This window comes from Colius striatus, chromosome 10, assembly GCF_028858725.1.
Source record: "Colius striatus isolate bColStr4 chromosome 10, bColStr4.1.hap1, whole genome shotgun sequence".
In the NCBI taxonomy this organism is placed as follows: domain Eukaryota; kingdom Metazoa; phylum Chordata; class Aves; order Coliiformes; family Coliidae; genus Colius; species Colius striatus.
The window spans coordinates 33,919,472-33,933,258 of NC_084768.1; the positions used below are offsets into that span (position 1 = coordinate 33,919,472).

The 13,787-nt window shown below is 41.6% G+C and overlaps 1 protein-coding gene across 6 annotated transcripts in view; it reads right to left on the minus strand.

Moving 5' to 3' along the window:
- Positions 1 to 2,346: 2,346 nt before the first annotated feature.
- Positions 2,347 to 13,787, minus strand: part of TLCD4 (TLC domain containing 4) — a 37,648-nt gene continuing 26,207 nt past the window's right edge. For all 6 annotated transcript variants that reach the window (XM_062003390.1, XM_062003389.1, XM_062003391.1 and 3 more), the window contains 3 exons: positions 13,209 to 13,303; positions 11,422 to 11,495; positions 2,347 to 8,740 (listed from right to left, as the gene is read on the minus strand). In XM_062003390.1, the coding sequence (XP_061859374.1) occupies positions 8,425 to 8,740; positions 11,422 to 11,495; positions 13,209 to 13,303 (485 nt within the window). In that variant the 3' untranslated portion in view covers positions 2,347 to 8,424. The remainder of the gene's footprint in view (positions 8,741 to 11,421; positions 11,496 to 13,208; positions 13,304 to 13,787) is intronic.

Below are 13,787 nucleotides of genomic sequence, written 5' to 3' on the forward strand. Positions count from 1 at the left end.
AGAATAAAATAAAAGCGGGAAGGAATGTAACCTTCTCGTGGCCCAGTTATTAGATGAACGTGGGATGAAGAAACCCCAAACCTGGAAGAGGGGTTTCTTGCACTCTGTGTACGTATTTTGGTGCAAAGAAAGAAACAAGCAATTCTCCCACATTTCTTTTGAAAAAGTTCAGAAAGATGAATCCAGACAAAGTCTCATTGACACCGAAGCAGCTTTAACAAGCACTATTTCAAACTACATAACTACCTGCATTTAACAACTTGTTCTGGACATTCCTATCGAGTGCTTTTAAGGACACACTCATGTACCCCCTTTCAAAACAGAACCCTCCTCATTAAGGACGTTGCCATTCAGTGTGAACACGAAATAAGAATACAAGTATAAAGAAGTATCAGATAGTCACTCATTTTTCCCCTTTTAGAGTTTCATTATGTAAGAAGAAATCGTTTCCTACCCCTTCTGCACACAGGACCTATCAGCACAGCACAGCGAGAAGCTGAGTTAGGAGAGCAGCCCCATGTCCATAACCCAGTCTCTATGGTATGCCTCAGGAATACATGAGGCTCATCCCAGCACTGGCCGAGTCTCAGGCATCTTTGGCTTTGCTGCAGCCACTAAGGCTGCATTCACAGTAACAACTGTGTGAGCAGCACTAAAGACAAATCATTTTAGTCATCACTTACTGCACTTGACAATGCAGTTAAATCACAAGAGTCTCCTGGAGACCATCTGACATCTCTGCTTCCAAATATTTCAGTCAGTGGCAGAACAGCTCCAAGGTAAAACCCACTTTCTCTCTCTGATGTTCTCAAACAAGGAATTGGTTCTACGGCCTCCTCTCAAAGCACATTATGCTGCTGATGCCAGGATGCTGTCTGCCTGCTTTCCACCACCACTCTCCACTGGAGGCAATAACTGCACTGCTGATTGGTCATTTTAAGTAGCTTTCACCAGCTACAAGATAAGCCAAGTAGCAAGCATTTTTTTCCTCAATGTGAACTATTACAAAGAACACCAAGGTCACAATCACAACAAAGTACACAATCTTCTCTTGGGTGCACCACAAGCTGAGCTCCAGAAAAGCACAGCAAAACAGAAAGATCCTCCCAACAGCGGTCCACCATCTAAAATATGGCAGATATTTCATCTCCATGGTGGATAAACACTATCTGAAGCAGCCATAGCACAGAATTATCACACCAGTACAAGTACAGAAAACAAAGTTTTCAGCAAGAACACAAAGAGTCGTTAAAAAAACCCCACAAACCCAAAATGGATAAAACAAAGAGCAACTTTGCACCAGAATACAAAAAGAAATGGATATTCAAAATACTGTCTATATCCTGGTATGTTTCTCACGTTTTAAGGCAGATTTGTTGAATTTGTCAGGTTCAGAATGGCTTGCTGGAAGACATCCCTTCTCCCAGACACGCTTAGCCCCTCCTCTCCACCATTCAGCGTTACAGGCCGCCAGTGCCAACACGACAGCCTCACACCGAGCCAGCACTGTCCTTCCTCAAGCAGTCGGAAATCTGACCTATATAGCATCTGACCCCAAATAACATTTCCAGACATTCCCAGTCACATCCAAACAGACCAACAAGTTAATGAGTAGCTTTCCACCCTAACAGTGTAAAATTAGCACCTCGAGAATATCGCTTACAAATGGAACTAAACACCTCTTAAAAGGTGAGAGGAAAAAGTCAAATCCACCGGAGTGATTTGTGTTTTCCTCTAGTAATTAACCATTGCATAATAAAAACCACTCAAAGACACAAGCAATTTGTGCGCTGGAAAGCCGGTGGTTGAGATCTAAAACGGCAGCAGCAGCAACTTTCTCTCAGGACGCTCAGAAACCCCCCGGGTTCCACGGCACAGTCCGTGTGTCCCAGGTGTGTGCTCACTGCACAACGGGACCTGGGGGCCGCCAAGCTAAGGAAGTGAATTGCCCGTCTCAGTATTCAGTGAGGGCCCATGTAGTGCATCCCATTCCATGCAGCCCATGACCAGGGGTGCTCTTTATCCCTCCAGCCTCCAGACAACCGTCCAGCTTCTGTCCTGCAGCACGTGCTGTTAGAAAACAGTGCGACGCAACTATATCATCCGACAGACGTTTTTCCTCAGTGCACAAAACGTACAGTGTGCTTTACATTCCTGCCCCAGTGATGGAACTTGAGCCTTTAAAAGTCCAACCACCTGATCCATGGTGGGGGCTTAGAGATACAGCATGGAATTTCAAGATGCCTTTTTTCCACACTGAGGCCGCAGAGAAGTGCTGCTTCGTGATACATTCAGTATAGGTACACATCAAGAAAGAAACTCACAAAATAAGCAGCTGTGTTCCTGTCCTTTATTATGAAGTACTGATACCTTGCATACAACATGCAATTTATTGCTCATTGACATTATTGCATATATCAAAGGGAAAACAATAACCAGCCAATCTCATTTGATGCAAGCTCCTAAACTGTCCGAACAAAGTGTGGAAATGCTTTACAACATCAATGAAGAGCAAACAAATAATGCAGGTTCTTTTTATTAATGAAAAGGCAATTTACACCCAGAACACTCAACCATTTGCCGTACTAGGGCTGATTACTTTCATCACCCATCTGCAGAACCGTTACATTGCGCGTTACGTCCTTGTGCTGTGGTAAGGATTGCCACCACAATCAGGCCACATCACTAGTTGACTTCAATAACGCGCCCCTGACCCTTTGTGACAGTGTTAGTGTTTACTGGAAACCAGGATTGTCAAGATTTACCAGAGATCAGTCTAGCACAATTTACAGTTTTCATCCTTGCTTTTCACCTAAGTTGGATACATTTATCAAGCTGCTTCTCAGACAGATTATAGAACACTTCTGAATCACAGGCTCCACTACTGTCACCTAACGTGTAACTCTTCTGTTCCACACAGGATCCGTACTTTGCTTTTGTATCGGTGAGCTGCGCTCACATGTTAGAGTGTTCTACATACACAGGCATCTGTCAATATAACAAAAACACTGCTTGACATGTGCAGGCCAGAAAGAAATCCAGGGTGTGTGGATGTGTGCATACTAAGTGTGCAAAGTGCGCAGCTGAGCTCATGATTAGCCCTTTTCCTCCTTTCCCCTATCACATGGGATCGATTTCTCTTGTGAAACTCAAGTTACAATGAACAAAACCAATACATGCTGCACTGCATCCAAAAATGTTATGTTCTGTACTGCAGCTCACTGTTAACACTTAAATGTTGGTTTCAAACCCAGCCAATATTTAAGAACATGGAAATGGGGAACCTCAGAAGCCAATTGCCATGCAGCACATTCCACTGGGTGCAGGTTCTCTCCCACTTAAATATTTATAGGCTCATAAAAGCACGTCCTGTCCACAAGACAAGTACAATGTTTGACATCCCACACATAGATTAAAAATAAAGATATGCTACAGAATATTTTATTTGCTTTTACATTTTCCATTTCAGTGAGTGGAAAGTTATAAATAGCAAACTGAATCATTATATGGTTGATACCAAGTCATGCTGAGCTCTTCAAAATTCACTCTCTCAGACACCTCCTTTAGGTTACAACCAGATTAAAAATTTATATACATGGTTATAATCAGATGCCCTCTCAGTGCAGGACATCACACAATGAAATCCAGCTCAGAAGAAACTCTGCCAAAGCATTTCTTATACCAAACAATCCAATTCCTTCTTCCTAGCTACCTTCCATCCGTTATTGAGCTATAAAGTGCTTGGTTCCTATAAATAGAGCAAGAATGTGCAAGGAGGTAGCTAGTAGAGTTTCACAAGGGATGGGAAACCTCACCAAGTGTTACCACTAACAGCACACCTTTCATCTTCTGTACCAACTTTAACGTTGTTCTCAGAAAACGCCAAGACCTTTCCAACAAATAAATTGTACCTGGGTTTGGATGGACGTTCAAGTTCATCAATATTGATCAGTAGCTAGTTCCATCCGACTGCTGTCAGGATCTCAGCAGTTTAACACCGCCCTTCCTACAGCTGTCAAACATAATCCACAGCTGGAGAAACTCCACCAGGAACAAATCCTTCCTTGTAGCCAGATAATGTTGCACAGTAGGCTATTAAAAATACGAGAGGGCTGCTCATGTTTTTCAAAGTCTTCTATATTTGTGTTTTTTCCATCTGAAAATTCCAGTCCCTTCCCGTGTGCTTTATTGATGGCTTTCACCAGCAGTCAACACCGTACCAGGCCCTATGCTGAAGTCAGCGTCAAGCAGCACTTTTGTTTCTCCTCCAAATGGCTCAGCAGAAGCATCCCAAAGCAGTTGTACAAACTTCTCTATCAAATGACCTTTGACAGAGAGCTTGTAGGTACATATACTGAAACACACACAAGCGTGTAAGAAAAAGCTTTCTTCTTACAGCAATCAACACCTGGTAACCCATTTTACACAGCTTAAAGTTTCATTTTCCACTGTGAACACAGATACAGAAATACCTGAACATTTCTGATACGAATCAGCCTGCTGATGTCCCAGCCACAGCAGTAGGAAGATGTCTGGACCTCTGTCCTTGTGTTCTTAAGGTCTCCTCCACCTCTCCCCTTAATACCTGCTTGAATGCATCTGCTCACTTTACTGTTAGGGTAACATTAGTTCTGCAGCATGAGTAATCTCCCCCCCTAATTTTCTCAGGACGGATGGAAGTCATCCCCTTCCAGACACTGCAATTAATTTCATTTTTAATAAATTTTAATACAAAATTTGGAATTGGTAAGAATTTCCATATAAAGTCAGCTCCCCTCTTTTTCCTGTGCATAAGATGCTTTTCATTGTTCAATGGAGTCTATTGTTTAAGCAACTGTGTTACTCAACTATGGAGCTTGCTCCAGACAGCATGTATTTATAGAGGCAGAGTAGGCTTCAGAGATGTAGTTCTCCCCACGGGAGAAGGCGCACCGACAGCCCACCCAGCATCCCTGCAGCACCTCACCAAAGCCCCTGCAACGCTCACCGAGACCTGAAGTGCATTTCCCCTCTGCACGTACTGTATCCACAAAATCAACTACAGAAGCACAATTTGCCCTACTGTTACCTGTGCAGTAGTTCTGAAAGTGCTATTTACTCATCTTTTGATGAAAAAGTGCAGCCATACGAGAAGAGAAGCTTGCCTTTCCTGCGTACAGCCTCACTGGTACACACAGACCCTCCCGTGGCCATCGTAAAAGCAGTAAAACAAGGTATCTGACCATCTTTTTACAAGACTAGCCCCTTCCATTTGATACGTCCATGGCAAAGACACCTGGTGACATACTCAAGGTCTGCTTTTACATTAGACAGTGTGTCTGTTAAAAATAGAAGTTTTAAGCCACTAATGAGATAACATTTTACATTCTAAAGGTAGCATTTATCATCATGCTACTTATCATGCATTTACTTTTTGCACAAAAAAAAAGCAGACACAAGCTTGCAACACTAATTCCCATCAATATTTTGCGATGGTGTTTAAATCAATAAAGTGCAACTGAAAAACAGGTGCTGCAGCCATCTAATCTGCTGTATTATAAACTCTCAGCAGCAGGTAAAAGGTGCCCTACACAAATGCATGCAGTACAGCACAACTCTGCAGCCTGTTTGCTGCAGTCCTTGCTGAATATGCCAGTGTTAATAAAAAGTTGTCTTCTGACACACAGGAGATGCATCAGGACATAACCGTAACACACAAAAACCCACCAAGTTACAAAACTTAAACCTAATGCATTGGAAAATGTTGTTTTAATTGCACTAATCCTCTACAGCAATCCAAAACATCACATGTTTTCAGATAATTATCCCACTGCCCTTCCATTCTGGATTGTTCCCCAGAGTGTACTATGCAGGGGTTTGTGGTTGGTTTGGGGTTTTTTTAATCTAGTTTTAGCCTAATTTTCTTATAGCTTGAGTCCCTTCATCTTTTGCCCCCACCAGACACAAGTCTCTCTACACATGAAGGAAATGGATCATTTCAGTAATGTTCTCCATCAAAACCAAAATGTTTCAAATACCAAAATATTCAAGTGACGCTAAGAGGGGATGAATTCTAAGGTGATAACTGACGACAACCTTTCTGAGACGTGCTCCAAATCATGTTTCTTATCATTTCCTTTCATCCTACTTCCTAAACAACAAAAGCACATTTCTACTTTCACGCATATTCTCCAAAATGTTTTCAATTTGCTCAATTTAAATTTCCTTTCAGGAAGCTACAAGCTATTACAAAACGATTCACTGAACCAGGGACTGTAAAATCACAAGGAAAAAGTATTTCACGTACACCTTTACATCACCAAGGTGATGGAATTGGGGAGCCTCTGTACTTAGTCTAGATTTTGCATCAGTTACACTGAAATCACCAATTCTTGTAAAAGAGAGCACATTCTGCAAATGTATAAAAGAGAGACTGTTTCTTTCAACAAAGCAGGTCACAGGATCATGTCTCAAAGAGGGTGGATTTACTGGTACCCAAGAGAAGGTACTGCACTCACTCAAACCATGCAGCTAAACACTAATCCTTAGCTTTCCCAAGGCATCAATGGATCCTTTGTCTGCCGGTTTGTGAAGCGTTAAAGAGCACAGAATCCAGAGAACAATCCCTGATGCCTCCCTCAGCCACGCAGGACTAGGAGATGGTTTTGGAAAAAGGCCTGCCCAGCCCCAACAGCAAAACTGTGAAACAAGGGTGAGGAAGGTGTGTATTAGCTCAGCCCAAACAACGCTCCCTAACATCACCTTAACTTGGGAACCAAACCTATGGCAGAAGCCTTGGGCACAAGTCTGCGTCCTGCTCCCCCGCTCACCCTCCAGCCATGGAGTTCAGGTCACCCAGCTCTGCTACAGGCAAGAGGGAAACAAATCATCCTACAGAGGGTAAACTTCTTTTTGTTGAAAAAATAAATCGCTTAAACAGTCTGCTACAGTAATTAGGATTTGCACCAAAGTACTGCATGAAGATGGATACTTTTAGCACATCTTACCAGAAGGGGATAATAAATAATAAGTAATGTCAAAAAAAACCCAAACCCCACACATCAACCAAAAACCACACCAAGTGAAAAAACAGGAGCTAATCAGTCCCAGTTCGGATTTAGGCAAAACAAAAACAAGCTACACACAAATATAGCTCTCAAATTCCTTTAAAAACAAGCCAGACCCCAGAATTTCCTCCAATTGCATCCTAAGTTTGATTCTACACTACTCCCGGATGACACGATTCCTCCCTCCAAACCTTTCAGTTGGCAGAAGGAGGGACAGGGTTATCTGTTGACAAATACGTGGTTTAAAAACATGAGAACGTGGTGCCTGCAGAAGGGAATTGTCATTCTGTAGAATCACCCTACAGCTTCACAGGAGCTTGGCACAGTTAATTCAGGAACCTTTTTAGTCAACACGTCAGAGCTGTGTTGTGATTAACAAGGAAAATGTGACCAAAACCCCCAACACGTCGTACCAAGCGCGTCACTTCTGTGGTAAGAGGATAAAAAAATATTCCTGTAAGTTACACATCACATATACAAAACAGTTTTCTCTCTTTACAATTAAACTTCCATCCACATAGTCACAACCTCCTCTCTCTGAAGAGAGTTGCAGCACTTGTCAAAGGCAGTAGCAGCAAAGGAAAAAGCACTCCCATAAGAATTATGCTGTTTCCACACATCACTCACCACGCTAACCTACAAAAAATAAAGTTCCACGGGCAATTCAGAAGATGTACTATTGCATGTAACCCAACGGAGCAAAAGCGAGTCCTTCCCATCAAAATCAGGTAACTGTAACAATTTTTAAGATATTTTGTAGTCTTATAATACAGCATCTTAGATAAAAACTGCTTAACAAATTTACCAAAACAGTTTGCATTCATATAAGGCAGAACACAAAGCAGCAAAAGGCTTCACAGAATCAAAGCTAAGATTTTAGCTTTTCTTGCAAAAATTAAGAAGTTGTCTAGAATGAAGTCCTGATAGTTATTCCTAGGAGAAAACATAGAAACGTGCCAGGAAAATCGCACCATTTCAGGAGTTCAGGGAGGGGGGTTGTTTTCTAAAAAGAAAAGAGATGTCAGTATTCACTGGACTTATAAAACACATTAATCTGAGAAACCTGAGTGAAACACTTTGAACACACTGGTGGGCAACAAGCGAGCAACCAGCCCGCTCCTTTCCAACTTCAGCAGCTTGCAACTGCTTCCAACAGACACGTGGGGCTCCTCTGCGTGAGCTGCTGCGGTCGGTGCTCCCGGACGGGATCCGCCAAGCGTGGCCCCGGGCGTGCAGGCAGTGTGGCTAGGGGGAAGGAAGGTCAGGACAGAGGTAATACCTTGTTTCCTTAGGAGGAGCATTCCATGGCAGAAACGTGCACTGTGTCAGCAAACTCAAATCACTTTCACCGCGGGAATTTAGTTGATGTCTACGGTTTCTAGTCAGATTTTCCATTCCTGTGAGTTTTGGCTTCCTCCCGTCCGATAAGACAAATGACTTTGTAGCATCCTTTTCCAATTTTGACCATCCACATCACATTCATAACATCCAAGACAACACTTGAGATAATCCAGGCGCTCTGGGCTGCAAAGCCCAATCTCTGGAAAGCCTCTGTTCCAAACGAGGCAATCACGTGGCTGTAGTAGACAGGCATGACGGCGATCCTCACCACGAAGAACACCACTGTCATCAGCACACCATTGATGATGTTGGCCTTGGAAGATTTGGGATATCCCAGTATTTCAAAGAACCACCTGTGAAAGAAGTGTTGCCAGGCAGACTTGAAGCCATCCCAGTAATAAAGGATTTCATTTCAAGAGCTTTTTTTGCAACTCATCATTTACTTAATGAATTGCTTCTACCTTTATCATTTCTAAATTACCCCACTGTGTCTTGGCTTAGTTGCAAATTCTTCTGCTTTGCTGCCTTTTTTTTTCCCCACTTAGGCTGTGTGTGGTACCCACTGCACTGCAGAATAACACGCAGGAAATCCTGATCAGACCTGTGAACCAGCTGACAGTCAGTGTGCAATTTCAGTGGCTGTTGTATAACACATTGTGATTCAAATCCTGTTCCCAAACAACTACAAATATTTGTTACTTCTTACTGCAGTTGGCACCAATGGGTAACTAAAATACCGCCTGATTCCCTCAGTGCAGTTCTAGGATTGTGTTGGGATATGGTAATCTAGAGAGACCTGGAAATTTCCAGTTTCTCAGACTTGGGGTTTTCTGACTGCTTCTGCTCAGCCTGTGACCAGAACTTCGGAACCAGACACTGCAAACGGCCCTGGATCATGTCACAGCCAGGTACGTTAGGCAACAAAAAGGCAAATCCAAAAATCCCCTCTTGCACTACTGCTACTGGGTGGTCAGTGCTCCTTAAAAATAAGTGTTTGCAGATTAATTCCTTACTGACAGCCGTAACTTACCATCACAATTTTACCCACCACAGTTCATAATTAATTACATAAACACTGACATTAACATGAAAAGATCTGAGTGCTTGGCACGGAGACAGCCTCCAATTAGATATCCCTAACAACACCGACAGGAAACACAGAGACAGTTCTGAGATTAGAACATCACTTTATACTTTAATAATAGCTCTTGGTAATACCAAGAATGCAAACAAGAAGCTTAATGTAAGTCATTACTGTGATCCATTACTTACTGCCTTAACAGTCTGGTTCTCTTCAAACTTAAGGAATAAAAAAACCTCAATCCAAAACATTCATGAATTAACGAGATGACATGCCTCAGTGCAAGGGACCTTTTCATTTCCTACAGTGATTTTGCTTTCCTCAGAAAGCAGTAAATGCCTGTATTCAAAGGCACATGATCTCGCCATCGGCATACTAAAAGTATAATGTATATTATTTTTAATATCTAGATGTACCATGAGACTTCCTAATGCCACAGTCTAAAAGCTAAGCATCAGTACAGGTGCCACTTAAACCCAGGATGAAATCCTGTCTGAATATCATACCACCTTTTCTTCACTTCCTCACTCTTCTTATCACTCTATTACTAAAATAAGTTTAAAGGAATGTTTGTTTACACCTCAGCTTCTCTGAGCACAAACTGCATTAGACAGCTGCGTTTGCGCAAATGAGAACAACTTCTGGTGAGCTCCATTATTCCACCCTGACCTCCTGTGAGTTTAATTTGCTAAACTGATGCTTGACAGAGATCTCAGCACAATCTCTTTTGTTCTTAGAGATCTGAGGGATGCTACAGCCTCATAAAATATTTCAGAGTTTACAATCACAATGCAGTACTGGCTAATACTTTGATACCCTGTTTGTAGGATCATAGTTCCTCATTTTCCCTACAAATCTTATACTTTCTCTACCAGGTACCTGGAAAAGAAACAGATGCCACACATGTAGGATCAGTGAAGCAGAAATACACTCCAAAAAGCACGAGTGAGGATGTTGCATCTGATGCAGTGAAAGATCTGATCCTATATTGCAAAAATAACGAAGAGGAGAGGACCACAGCACTGCCCTACACCAAAGTCCCTCTTCTCCTGAGGTGCAGTCCTCCTGGGGCAAATCCCTGTGCCCAGCTGGGTCACAATGGCCGTGGAATAAGGAGAGAGGCCACCCTTTCCAGAGCCCTGGGAAACTCCAGTGGCTGCCTTCCGCTGGGTATGTGGCATCATCCCACCTCTGTCCTGATTCCCACAGCAGCAACACTATAAGCAGAAGCCAAGGCAGCCTTCAGCTCTCACTGAGCTCTGTGAAAGAGCCTTCTCCCACCCTCTTCTCTGATCTCAACTGTGAAGATTAACCATTCTAGATATATTAAGGTGCTTTTCACAATCTAAGTGCTCAAAATAATTTCCAGAAGTATTCTGGAAAGTAAATAAAGAATATGCACTTATATTCCTCTTTGTATTCATATGCATATACATGTATATACAAATACATGCCCATACTGATCTACAGATGTGCAGTGTTGCAAAATAAACTTAAAATCATCCAGGGCAATGCAATTCCATTCCAGGATAGTCACAACAATCTTATCTTGTTTTTCTCCTGGGCCACAATACTACAAAAACAAAACCCCAATCCCTACTGAAAGTGATGGCTTTATTGTAATGATTGAATGGACATACACAGGCTAATAAACAATATTGTATTTGTGAACTTTTTGTTCAGTAGTTCCATAAGAGTCAGGCATTTCATATGAAGGGTAGTCTACTCTAAAAAGCAACTGAGGCTGAATATATCAGCTGTATTTGTACAGCTACAGCAGCAAAAGGTTTTCACAGCAGAAAAGGTTTCCACATAGTAACTCTTAGTGTTTTAGATATTATATATATTCCCTTTCAGCAGACCTTCAGCAACAACAACAAAATACTTCCTAAATGACAGAAATAACAACACATTAAAATGAGGAGAACTATGCAAAAATTCCCACGGACTTACCGCTGGTTGACAAAAGGTGTGGAGAACTCTGCAAGCAGGCGGAAGTTCCCAAAGTAAGCCAACAGACCTTTGCTCTGGTTAGCAAAACAAAAGGGACATGCAGGCATCAACAACATAGACGTGAAATCTCGATTAAAGGCTTCAAGTACACACAGAATGACACAACACCTCAGCTTCTTTATTAAAACTGATAGTAAGGAGTTTGCCAGTTGTGCTGGACCTCCCTGCCCTTTCAAAATGAGGATTGCCACAAAAGCTGCAGTTGTCCTTCAGTTATCTCAAACCAGTCGTTTCTTACTTATAAATAAATCTTTAAGAGACATTCTTTGGTTGTAGCATCCCATGACACAATGGCTGGGAAAGCAGCAGCTTGCAGATGCGGAGGAAAAAAAACCTGTTTTAAAACATTTCAGTAGGTCATGACTCCTCTTCCCCTACCAGGCACGTTAACACCCACTACTTCAGGCACTTTGTGTCAGTGCACCAAACACTTTTGTCACTGTGCACCAAACAGCCAATCTGTGCTCTTAATAAAACTCTTTCCTATCTCCAAGAGCAATTTCTAAAGCTAGACACTTGTAACTTTCTCTGAAGGTAGGAGAATGAGAGTAACACGTGGACATCCAAGGGCAGAGCTACATCCAAATAATGAGAACTCCTTTAAAAGAAGTTCACAGTAACACTACTACATTTACTCCAGAAACAAATAATGAATCTTCTGCATCAGGGATTGGCCTTGGTAGCAGTATTTTAATTTCTCTAATATTCATCACTGATTCTCTTTCATTCATGATAATATTAGTACATCTAATTATCTTCAACACTAAACCGAGTACTTACTTGTCAGTGCACTTTATCCCTTTTAAAGCATTACGTGGGAAATCTGACAGTAATCTGGCATCTCGACAGTTTTAATATTATAAGCCTGGGATTCACACAGTAAGCAGGGAAAGAAAAGTTGTAAATGAAGGAAATTGCATTTTATAATACTTCTTTATTTACTGAATGGACTTTTCAGAAGAAATTCGGGAGCACTATTCTGGAGGTCAATGGGATTCGGACCAAGTCACATGGGCACTCTTGAGAAATTCCAGCAGCAGCAAAGAGGAACTTAGTCTTTATCCCAGAACAGTATCCTTCTCTTTCCCTTTTCCCTTCAATGTATGTACGCCACAGCTATTGATACATACAGTTAATCACCCATTGTTTCCCTGCCAAAGTAATCGTCAACAAGAAGTCTCAGAGGATCAGTTGTGTTGTAACAGATTTAAAATACCAACACACCAAACAAGCAAAAAAAGGCAAAAAGAAAAAAAAACCAAAACTCCTCCGAAAAAACACACTCAGCTGCCTGTAGTACATTGGCCAGAGTTAGGGACAACTGACCTATGGCCTTGCAAATACAATCACAGGCAGAGCATAACCTCTTCAAACCATTTCCTTCTGATTTTCCAACTAAGTACTCAGACTTGTGGTTTTACTTGAAGCACTTTTCCGTAACTATGGGAAAAGTCCCTTTGTCAAAATCTCTACAACAAAAACTGAGGAGAGTTTTAATTTCAGGAGTTAAGTTACTCGTTTTTGTCGAAGGACTGTAAGATTGAAAAGGCATGCAATTACCACAAATGACTGGTAAAACCATTGAGAAAGTTAATGATGATTGAAAATATAAACTAACACACCATCCAGGGAAGATTTTGTTTTTAAACATTAAGCAAATGAGATGTAGAAAAGCATTGTCTTCAACCTCATTTGCTCGTTTTGTTACCAGAAAATACAGCACTCACCAGTACAAAATAGTAAGCATACAGAGCTGCCAAGTGATGTATTACAAAGAATTTGTCACCAATTGCCTTCCAGTAGTAAATAATAAGCAACAAATCTACAAGAGAAAAGAAATAAAGAAGAATTTATTATACTACCATTGACCTCACAATAGTGCCTCTCTGAGTTTTAAAGGTATAAATCCAACATGTCACACCAGTAGAAACTCTCTGAAGAGAACATCTTTATCCTAATGACTTTACTTAAGGCATTAAGCAACACTAACCTTCAAACAGTTGTGATACATGTTCACTTTCCACACCAGTGGAAGCACAGAGGCTTTACCTGAAATATTTCTGAAGGAAATCTCAGATCTGATGGCAAGACTTCACACTTATGAACCCAGAAATTTGAAACAACTGGGGGAAAAAAAATAAACAAGCAGGGGGAGGGGCTGTCTGCAGAGGCACAACCGATACACAAATACATGCAATAAATGCAGGGATGGGGGATTTCTGACTCAAAAAAGTAGTTCTATCAGTCAACAGGGAAATATTTACCAAAAATTATCTGCAAAGTGCACTTGTAACGAGAAGCACATT